The 11,654-nt window shown below is 30.9% G+C and overlaps 1 protein-coding gene across 5 annotated transcripts; it reads left to right on the top strand.

Annotated features, from left to right (window-relative positions):
• The first annotated feature begins 5,340 nt into the window (after nucleotides 1-5,340).
• LOC107011186 (CBS domain-containing protein CBSX1, chloroplastic-like) lies at nucleotides 5,341-11,390 on the top strand. 5 transcript variants are annotated; one of them, XM_015210578.2, is made up of 9 exons: nucleotides 5,341-5,741; nucleotides 6,931-7,018; nucleotides 7,096-7,179; nucleotides 7,263-7,297; nucleotides 8,187-8,235; nucleotides 9,859-9,911; nucleotides 10,547-10,662; nucleotides 10,774-10,831; nucleotides 10,913-11,390. In XM_015210578.2, exons 1-9 carry the CDS (start codon nucleotides 5,547-5,549, stop codon nucleotides 10,985-10,987), a joined length of 753 nt encoding a protein of 250 aa, XP_015066064.1. In that variant the 5' UTR covers nucleotides 5,341-5,546; the 3' UTR covers nucleotides 10,988-11,390. The 5 variants fall into 5 exon arrangements, with proteins under 5 accessions (XP_015066064.1, XP_015066066.1, XP_015066063.1 ...); XM_015210577.2 differs by having other exon boundaries at nucleotides 5,355-5,747; nucleotides 7,096-7,160; nucleotides 7,247-7,297; XM_015210576.2 differs by having other exon boundaries at nucleotides 5,355-5,747.
• The last annotated feature ends 264 nt before the right edge of the window (nucleotides 11,391-11,654 follow it).

Below are 11,654 nucleotides of genomic sequence, written 5' to 3'. Positions count from 1 at the left end.
TGGTGAAATAACTTATATTCAGTATAACTTATTTCAAGATTAATCACATGGAGTAACTTGTTTCCAACCAACGACTCCTACTTCTTTAATTTGTTTGGATGATTGTTACATATTGTTTCATAATGTATCTATAATTTGAGTGATAAACAACAAAAGCTACTGTGAAAAGGTAAAATAAAAGATGAAATATGATTATTAAATAATAAATAGGAAAAAAGGCAACATCACAATCACGCGATACGATATCATCAATTTTAAATAATAGTTAATATAAATATTTATATTTAAACTAATAATATAATACAATGGCTAACAACCATCTAAACAAAGTGTAAATGAAAAAATTCTCACAAAGACAATGTAGATAAAGTTGCAAATGGCTCTCTAACCTTGGCGTTTACATAGTCATTAGTCATTACTATTATTTTTTGATATAATAATAAAATTGGACCTTAAAAATATGACACGTCCCGTTTGTTAAGAATGTCCTCAAAATTCCCTATGCAGTGATAGGCAGTACAAGTAGTATTTATTTTCTTGGTGATTTTCAAAATACTTTGGCACGTTATCTTTCTAGAGACTTAATGAAATACATTTATTTAGGTGTACTAAAGGAAAGGTACTATAATTTTCATTAAATTAAGACTAATAAATTCAAGAAAGCTCAATGATTAGTAGGACCAGTGTAGCTGTGATTTGCCGCCTCAACTCTTTTGCCAGTATTACACGTATAAAAATTGTTTGCACAATGCCTTTTTCTTAGGTTGGCTAATCCTCCAATTTATTCTCTAATTAACACACGTAATTAGTGGTGACAAATGATCAAAAGTTTGTGTTGAATTTCGACGCATCAAAATAGGTTTAGCCAACCCTCCAATTTATTCTCTAATTAACACACATAATTAGTGGTGACAAATGATCAAAAGTTTGTGTTGAGTTTCGACGCATCAAAATAGGTTTAGTCAATCAATTGATCATTATTTAATTTTCACAAAAAGATAATTTGATAATGAACCAAATAAAGATAACAGTGAGTTACAATTGATTTTTTAATTGGCGATTTATAAGAACAATCTAGATAAAAGTAAAATTTGTGTATATTTTACATTAAATTTGTGGAATCATTGCAATTTTATTAGAAATCTATCATGATATGCAAATCAAAAATAAAAACATCATTCAATCATCTACAATATCTAAATGAAATGTTGTTTGATTCCTTTCAACATATTTGCAAAATCATCATGCTTGTTTTGTCAATTCATATACCAAAAGTGAATGAAAGAGGCAACACAATTGAGGAAGAAGGGTCCAATGACAAAACAATGAATCCAAAAAGAAACAAAGCAATCAATTACTATTTCTCCCCACTTAATACTCCCTCACTTGTATCTATGACCCCCACCCCAATTCATATGAGTAGCACTCACTATTATTTTGTGATGAGAAGTTCATGTGACCTTAATTTGTGAATCATCAAGTTATATAAAATTCTACTCCATTCCTTATCATGCATGCATGACATAATATATATATAAAATCTTTATTTAATTAAAATACTATTTTTGATCTTATACATGACTATATTATATTTAAACTATTTTTATAAGTATATATTCCGAGAGATAAGATAACAACAGTTGATAATTCTAATTCTAATATATTATAAGAAGTAACATTAAAATCTAATGATAATTGAGTGCTGAAAACAACTATTAATACTATGGTTGTAGACTTGTAGTATACTTTCTTTTTTTTTTCTTTTCTATTGTACCACCAAAATGGTGGCAATTTTTTCACACTATAATTAGTATTAAAGCCTTTTCCATATATACGAGGAGTTCACACCACCACATATGCTTTTCCCTGGGCTCCATTTTTCCTTTTGGCTTTGGTAGTTCATAAAAGTTTCGCTTGGTGTTTTTAACTTTGAACATATTTCCTAAGAAAAGTAAATTATATTTTTACTCACTTGCACTTTGATAAAGTTACGAAGTTTTTTATTACGTACTTTCTTTAGACATATTTTTGTTTTTAGTCAGTTTAAAAAAAAATAATTTCTTTATTTTTTTGATAATATTTTAATTAACGCCACAAAATTAAAAAACATTCAACAAAACTTCAGTATAAAACTACAAATTTTTTTTTTTTTTATTTTCTTAAACTCCGTATTAGATCAAACTAGGCTATTCTTTTTAAAATGAAAGGAGTAACTCTTTTTATTTAAATAAAAATAAAACTAAAAAACATCATTATATTTTTTTTTTCATAACGTAAAATATCACTTATTTTAAAACAAAATAAAACGATAAAAAATACAACAACTTAGATATTATACCTATTAATAGTTTTCTTAATTGGCAGCCCCCTAGGAGCTTGATTATTGACTATTTAAAAAAGAAGAAGAAGAAGCTATTAATGTAGATAGACTTGCTTGGTTGGTCACGGGCAAAAAGTTGTATGACAAATACGGGAATTAATGGTTACTTATAAAAATTAAATAACTGGGCCATTGAGCACCACTGAGATTACCTTGTACAACAACACCAGGTACGACCCAAATTTTATATACGACAAATTGAATTTATGAAATAATATTACATGAGTACAGTTTACACAATTATATTTTATGAGTATAGATTAGTTTATTATCTGATTTTTAATTTGTATAAAATGTTTTTTTTAAATTTATACTATATTTTACTTTTTCATAAAACAGTAACAATAACCCTAAATACAGTAACAAACATTTACATAATCTCATGATTTAAGCTAAACATTTAAAATCAAATATTTTTTCAAAAAAAGAATTTTATAGCTACAGAAAGACTACACAAACTTTTTTTCGAGAAACTAAACTCTTTAATGTATATAAAGTTTATATACGAATGTAAATAAATTGAATATAAATTGTTTAATTTGTACCAAATTGTAAAGTAATTATTATATACATATACAAGTAATTGTATCTGTATAAAATAAAAATATGAATATAGTACTTGTATATACACAAATTCCTCAAGCAGTTTTGAATATAATAACGTAAAATACAAAAAAATTGTAATTTAAAATAAATTATTACACAAATAATTGTACCAAATTTTTAAAGTAATTACTTATATACATATATAATTAGTTGAATATACAAAACATTGTATACGTATAAAAGAAGTTTATATACTAATGTAAATAAAATCAGTATAAAAATATACAAAAAATTGTATATGTATAAACAAAGTTATATATGAATGTAAATAAAATGAATATGACTTGTATATATATAAATAAAAATAATATAGTACTTGTATATACACAAATCCCTCAAGCAGTTTTGTATATAATAACGTAAAATACAAAAATTTTGTGATTTAAAACAAATGATTGTATCAATTTTTAAAGTAATTACTTATATATATATATAACTAGTTGAATATACAAAAAACTTAAAATATGAATATAACAACACAAATACCTTGATCAGTTTTATATATAATAATTCGATGTACAAACAACTATATACACAATATTCAAGCAAGTAATTCTTACGGATGGAGATGAATCTTCCATTCTGATTTTGAAGAACTTGTAATTTGATGAAAACAATTTATAAAAAAAATATTGAAAAACTAAGAAGTATAATACATATACAATTGCTGATGAAGGATTTTTTTTAAAAAAAAATAGATTCATGGGTTGATTTTGGCGATTAGGTGCAAAAATTGAGAGCAAGATGGAAACTGAGAATGTGAAATCTTCCTAAATTTGAAATTCAAATAGAGTGGAGGAGTGATTTTAGGGGAAAGAAATGTAATGGGGATAGGAGCGATTTAATTTTGTATAAAACTATATTAGAAAATCATAAATAAGTCTTTTACTGATATATAAATAAGTGGTGGGTCCCATTAATTATGACAAAAAAATGAAACTATAATCACTGGGAGTAAATAAATTAAACTATACCCTTATTAATTAATTACTTAATATAGTTTGTCATCTCACATAATTTTATCTTTAATTTATTGATAAATGAGCACACAATGCAGCCAATTTATTAATCCGCTAATGTTAAATGATCAAAAAATTTAATCAGAATTTGGTCAGAAATTTAGAGAAATTATGATATATTTTTTATTTTAAAATAAATATTTTTTTTAGTTAAAAGATATTAAATTTCAAGGATAGAAATATGGAAAAATGACAAAAATTCTATCTTTAAGTTCTCTTATTACCATCTTTCCCTATTAGTTTTACAAATCCCCGAAATTCCTCATTTTCGCACATCAAAATAATGTATCAGCACATTAGATTAATGTATTTCGTGCATCATATTAGTGTATCATATATAAAACATATCATATATAAAATGTAATATATCTTACTTAACAACTAATGTATCTCGAGCATCAGATTAATGTATCAGAATTTATATTATTATNTTTTATATTAATAATTCGACGTACAAACAACTACATAAACAATATTCAAGCAAGTAATTCTTATGGATGGAGATGAATCTTCCATTCTGATGTTGAAGAATTTATAATTTGATAAGAAAAAAAGATTTTTTTTAAAAAAAATATATATGAAAAACTAACAAGTACAATACATATACAATTGTTGATGAATTTTTTTTTTTTTAAAATAGCTTTGTGGGTTGATTTTGCGATTACATGCGAAAATTAAGAGCAAGACAAAATGGAGAACGTGAAATCTTCTTTTAAATTCAAAATAGAGTGGAGAGATAAAATTATTTTTGTATAAAATTATATATAGAAAAATCATAAATAAGTCCTTTATTGATATATAAATAGATGGTGGGTCCCAATAATTATGGCAAAAAGATGTAAATATAATCGCTTAGTAATAAATTAAACTATACCTTATTAATTAATTACTTATTATAGTTTGCCATTTCACCTAATTTTCCCTTCTTTATTTCTATTAAATGAAATGAACAACAAAAACTAACCATTTTTCTCTTATCTACCTTCTACTTTCATTTTCCGCACATCTCTCTATTTGAATTTCAATTCGATTAAAATGAATATCATAAATTCAAATCTTAATGGTTTGATTGGTTGACTGACTATATGAACTTTCATCTTGTATCTTGTATCTTGTATCTCTGAATTCAATTCTCAATCTTGTATTCATTGAAAGGGCCAAGAAGGTTAAAATCAAATATAGAAACAAAATTAAGTAGTCAATCAGCAAGTTAGCTTGAACTAATGGTTAATTTTGTTAATGTGTATTAATCTGAGGTCTGAATTAACAAGTTGAGAATGTCCAATTTCAACAGTATGTGGTCAGTTTTATCAAACTTGAGGGAGTATAATGAAAATATCTTTCTCCGAGAGGACCAATATCGGAAAGTTCAATTTTATATGCCTCGAGAAGCACAAAAATTAACTGACTGATGAGGCCATCCCCTTCTGCCTAGTGGAATACTGGCTTCGCAATTTCCGTCGAAGCCATTACTGCCATAATAATATCTTCACTTCCACTATTCTCTCTGTTCGTTATTATCTTCTTCTTCTCTCCCGTCGATGGCATCCATATCACCCTCTGGAAGCTGTCTCCACCGCACACCCGTCGCATTCCACCGTCAGCTGCCTTGCTTGCTCTTATCTCTACCCGGCCACATACTTGCTACTTCCACTAAATTTTACCTTCCTCTACGTCTTTCGGACTCTCGAGATACCTTTCGCCTTGCTTCAGCCAACACTTTGACGGCCAATTCTGTACCGGTTTGCTTCCTTATCCACTTTTACTCACTTGATTGAAATCTTAGCTTAACTTCCTGTAGTTAATCAACTCTATTCTCTATTTGTGCTTATATTTTAGTAGTAATTTGGTATATATTTCACCAGCACATACTAGGATATTGAATTTCGGGAAGGATAAAGTGTACACATAAGTTATAAAATATTTCTGGTTGTGCTAACACGCAAATCTGCTATAGATGATGCACTGTGAAGAGAAGAAACAGTATTTGGTTTCAGTTGAGTTATCTAAAAAGGATTAAGTACTGTGTGCTTTGTGAATTCTAAAGTGACCTGTTGTGATATGTTCAATAGTTACCAATTGATCTCTTCAGCTTAATACTTAGTTCAACAGTGGAAGTTTGTTGGATTACATTGAAAGCTCATCTGTTGAGAGTAGGGACTATCGCATACTTTCCTTTTGTGTATTGAAAATTTTTGAGATTTTATATGCGTATATTAAGATAGTGAATAAAAACTGACAAGTGAACCTGAATTCTGTTGATCATTAGTTTTTTGGAGTAATAAACTTCAATTCCACCTGGGGAGAGCAGCATATTTACCTTCGGCTTAAGTGGAACAGAATTCTTATTCTCATATATCATGTCTTCCATAATTTTTAACAGGCACTCATGCTTTTTGAAAAATAAAGTGACAGAAAAGGCAAGTAAATTGTATTGTAGTACTTCTTTTGTCTAAAATTACAACCACCCTTCTTTTCCCTGTTGATTGCATCTCACTAAATGCAAAAAGTTTTTGCTACACAACTGGATGTGGATGTTTCATAGATAAATGAGTACATGTAACTTTGTTGCTGTTGCGTTCACTGATAGGTATTTAGAAAATAAAATTAGATATTTACAGAAGACGTTAGAAATCACAGTTCTAATTCAATATGACATATTACATTTTAAATGTCTTTTGGAGAGATCTCCTTTTATTTGACACTTGGGAGAAGACCTGGATTAAAATTTTGGGACAAAGGGGCTGATATAGTTATGCTCCTAATGTGAATATCTAGCTCACAAGTTGTTGTTTGATTTGATCCGTCTCTTTTTGAATCCCTTTGTTCAAAATTGGGAACTGTAAATGCATTTTTTTCACTTGCATTATGAAGTTCCTTTTCCCAAAATGTCCACCAAATCATAAGCTTTTCTACTTGTGGCAGCCCAGAAATGGTGTGTATACGGTCGGTGATTTCATGACCAGGAAAGAGGAGTTACATGTGGTAAAGCCCACAACATCCGTAGATGAAGGTAATTTTGTACTCACGTTTCATCTTTAATTTATCTACGTGAAGTTAATTTCTGATTAAGGATTGTATCTGCAACAGCATTGGAAGCTCTAGTGGAACACAGGATCACTGGTTTCCCTGTGATTGATGATAACTGGAAACTAGTAAGTTCTGATTTGCAATGTAAGCAGCTAAAGTCATTGTAGTTCCTGCTTTATTGATTATAAGTACCCTTTATCAAATGACTCAGTTTCCTGCTTATGTAGCTCTTCCGAGCATGTGTGAAACTACATATCTAAAGGTAATTAATTATTGAAGTTGAATTAGTATCGTCATAGCTGAGCATTAGGAATCCTCAACATCTTTGGTGTCTACTTGTGCAAACTGAAGTTTGTTTAACTCAGAAGATAATTTCGGCACATCAAGCCATATAGATTACTATGAGACTGTACATAATATTTGTTTATTAGACAGGTAAGCTGGTTATTTACAGTGATGGGGTACTTCCACAAATGCCAAAAGTAGATCATCTTGTAACTGCTTTGGAACTTTTAGAGTGGTAGTTGGCAAGCATGCGACTGGACATAACCATTAGGATAGAGTTTAATTTGCATCATATTCTAATCAATAAGCTCTTACTTAATGATAGGAAACTAGAGAGCAATTCATGTGCTTCAGTTTTCACACTTTGGGTACGTGCTTATCTTGATATGTTAGACAAAAATATTTTAAGCCATAATTTGTATATCTGTTATAGCAGCCCTCCAACTTCTGAGTTCTTAGCCAAAATTGACGAAATAAAATGAAAAAGATTCCAATTTCATGTCTCAAATGAAATGAGTGGACAAGAATCGGCAGTATTCTAATTAATTAGCACACCCAGAGCTTTACTTAGGAGATGTTCTAATCTTCTGATTTTGTGCACAATCTCATGTTCTTTATCTGGTTTATATTTATGAAAAATCATGCTTCGAACCTCTTCTTCTTATAACACTAAGCAATGTCAAAGAAGGTAAGTAAAGACTAATGCTAATATATCTTTTTGGCAACAGAATTGTTTAATTCTTTTGTTTCCCCTTATCACTTCAACTCATTCGATGGCTGATAAATAGGAATCTGTTTTTTCAACATTGGTAAATATTTTTTTGTCTCATTAAAACATCAAAACTCAGAACCACTTTCTTGTTCAGGTTGGTCTTGTTTCTGACTATGATCTATTAGCGCTCGACTCTGTATCAGGTAAATTTTCTTCATGGTGATGCTACAATTACTTAATGTGTAGACACAATAAATTCTATTGGTCTTTGGCCAATATCCTTTTTCTGGTCTGTTCTCATTGAAACCTTGAACGAGTTTGGCATGTTACTGCTTTTTTTACTTTGGACTGCCAAATGGATAAATGGGATACAATCCACTACATTTGCCTATAGGCTGTAGAAGATATTCAGATTTTTAAGGTTTGGGGATCCAAAATCTTCAAAATTTATTTGCCTTTATACTACAGGAAAGCTTATGTTTGAGATGAGTGTGGTGCATCTCTCTTTCTCCTTTTTTTCCTTGGTGAACATGTAACAATAACATGTCTCTCTAGTTAGATCGTATCTATCTTTGTGAAATTTGTTATTACTTGACTATGTTAGTAATTTGTGACTTTGAATTTAGAATGTCCATCAAAGAGGAACAAATTCCACATCATATTTGCAGTTGCTTTTTAGGTTTGACTCGCTTGGTAATTAACAGAAAGAATGTTTAAAATGCTGTTATCATTTTAGCCTTTCTTTCTGGTTATGACTTTAAAATAAGTTATGATTTTCCTAATTCCTTATTGTGCCTTGGACCTTTTTATCTATAGCCAAAGTTGTTATTGTGCCGTTCTTTCCATATGTTCAGCTATGTTATGGCTATAAAATGCAAAATAAATTAAGATTTCCCTAATCCCTTACTGTGCTTCTCTGTTTGGGACCATTTCATAACTATAACAGAAGTCAATTGAAAACCTCTCCGAGGCTTATGTTCTCTCTTTATATGCAGTAGATACCATTATCTACTCCTACAAGTTTATTTGGATTAAGAATATGTAGTTTGTTTTACCTTTTGTGAGGGTGTTGATTCCCACCCAAATCCCCCTCCCATCTCCTCTGCTCCCTTTTCTTTTATGTTCAGCTTATATTTCATTTATCCTGCATTTCATTTTTCACTTTATCATTCTTGCGTTGAGCAATCTTTCCAAAGGCATGATTCCCTCTCCTGGTGTGCTGTGCACTATTTGCTCTGTCATGGAAAGAATTCATGTCAGTACTACACCCACACATGGACTCTTTATCTCAGACAAAGCTCGAAGAAAAGAAGGATTTCTTTGTCTTTTGTAAATTTACTTCCTCGGATTTTGGTCATGTGAAAGTAGAATTGCCTGAAAAATTCATTCTTGCAGCCTAGTTTTTTTTTTACTTTTTATATATAAGTGGGGAACTAGTTTATTTATGCAAGAGGTAAGTAATTGGTATCTACGGTCATCAACGACTTGATGCCATGGCTGTAGAGCATAAAGGGATAGAAACAGTTACAAAATACAGTCACCTAAATTATTGAGTCTGGTTTGATTACTCAAGATTGAATTGCTTATCCCATTAATTGAGTAATGATCTAAATTAGAATTATCAGATCAGAGATGCAAATTGAGCTGCTAAGAAGCTGGTGTTCTTGAATCTTGTCAGACTTGAGTGGAACTTTTCTTTTTCTTTCCTTTTTCATTTTGTTTCGTGGTGAGTTTGATAGTCCTCCACTGTCTCCATATTCCCCTTTCTATTTCGTTTAAACTGATTTAGTAAAATGACATGTCACTTGTTCAAATACTTCTCTTAGGTACAGGAACAGCTGATGCAGGCATATTTCCTGAAGTAGACAGCAACTGGAAAGTAAGAAAATTTTAATTCCTTCGTTTACTCTTTATTTTATATTTTTGTAGAAATAGTTCACACTGACATCCATAAATATTTTTCTTTTCAACATGAAATCCAAAATTTTTCAAAATTCTGATTATTTTTCTGAAGTACAAAAGTATCTTGATTTCTGCATAGAGGACTACTGAATTTATCTCTGTGGTGGAAGGTTGATATTCGCTTGAGAACTGTTGATGCCCCTCCCCACACCCCCAAAAAAATAAAAAATTGTATTGGGTATTCCACCGTAGCACAGATTATAGTGACTAACTTGGTGAAGACTTATTGCAAAAGCTACTTAAAGCCAAACTTCAGTTAATCGACTCAGGGAAAGGGGATTCTAAGAGAGTTCTTGATCATCAACTTCAGAAGTTGGTCATTTCACTAAAAACTTTGCCTCACAGGAGTGCCTTACTTCTTCAAGTATTCCTATTCCAACCTCGAGATACTTGGAAAAATCTTAATAAATGGGGTGGTTGGCTGGGAACGCTCGTCATCTTTTTGATATGAGGAAGAACAGTGAAAATTCACTTGATTATGCATCATTTTAACAGTATCACATCGCACCTCAAAGCTAATCAAGATGTGGGGCATTCTGAACAATAATGCAGACATTCAATGAGGTTCAAAAGTTGCTTGGCAAGACCAAAGGGAAAGTGGTTGGTGATCTGATGACACCTGCTCCTTTAGTAGTTCGTGAATCTACCAATCTTGAAGATGCAGCAAGGTGCTGTCATTTTTTAATTGTTATTTTACTTGAGCCCAAGTAATGCCTTTCTTGCTTTTTATTGAATGAGTCCGCCAACACTTTCTCATGCACTTCTTTCTTCACTGTCAGACTTCTACTCAAAACAAAATATCGTCGGCTTCCTGTGGTAGATGGTAAGGGTAAGCTGGTAAGTTCATAAAGTTTTGTTTGTGTACAGCTTCTTTGCCAATATATCATTTTCTAATCGATCGGCCATTGTTTAATGAAGGTGGGAATAATAACAAGAGGAAACGTTGTAAGGGCCGCCCTTCAAATAAAGCGGGCTACAGAAATGGAAGATTGACATGTACCAACATAAGTTAACCGTTAAAAACAAGTAACACAGTTAGTCCCTTCTTCCACAGGATCTGGTGGTCAAGGCAGTCAGCTTAATTTTATAAACTGCAGTTCTCAGACATACTGTGCCAGACTAGGATATATTCATGTAAATTAGCAATCTTGTAGGAGAATAGTGAAACTTGGCCTTTTAAGACATTGCAGAGTTCATTCTAATAGATAATACTGTTCAAAAGCAAAGTTTTCGAGTCAACTTTTCAGAGGTTTGAAACATAGAAGAAAAAACAGATATTTAGTGCAAGTGGGGAACATTTTATGTGCCCCTTCAAAAACATTAAATAGTAGGCACCTATCTTGACTGAAACTTTGCTCTTTGATTGAAGGGTCTTTTGGGTGGATTTTGTTATGAATTATGTTTGTCTTTTTCATTTACCGATTTTTGTGTGGAACCCATCTCTGAATGGGCTGCATTTCTGTCTTTGGTTGTTGAACTACAAAACGACTGACTATAAATGCTGAGGTGGTTGGGTGACCTTATGTGTGAAAAAAAAAACATAACAGAACAGCCCCATGGAAGATTTTCAACAGGTCCTGTTGACAGAAATGGCACAATATTAGTTTTGCTATTTGGGGCCCTAGTGGCTAGTGACTGGACTGTCTTTAGGAAACAGGGC

This window comes from Solanum pennellii, chromosome 2 (genome assembly GCF_001406875.1).
Source record: "Solanum pennellii chromosome 2, SPENNV200".
NCBI lineage: Eukaryota > Viridiplantae > Streptophyta > Magnoliopsida > Solanales > Solanaceae > Solanum > Solanum pennellii.
Note: the sequence above shows the minus strand (reverse complement) of the source record. Positions and strands in the feature narration are given on the sequence as shown.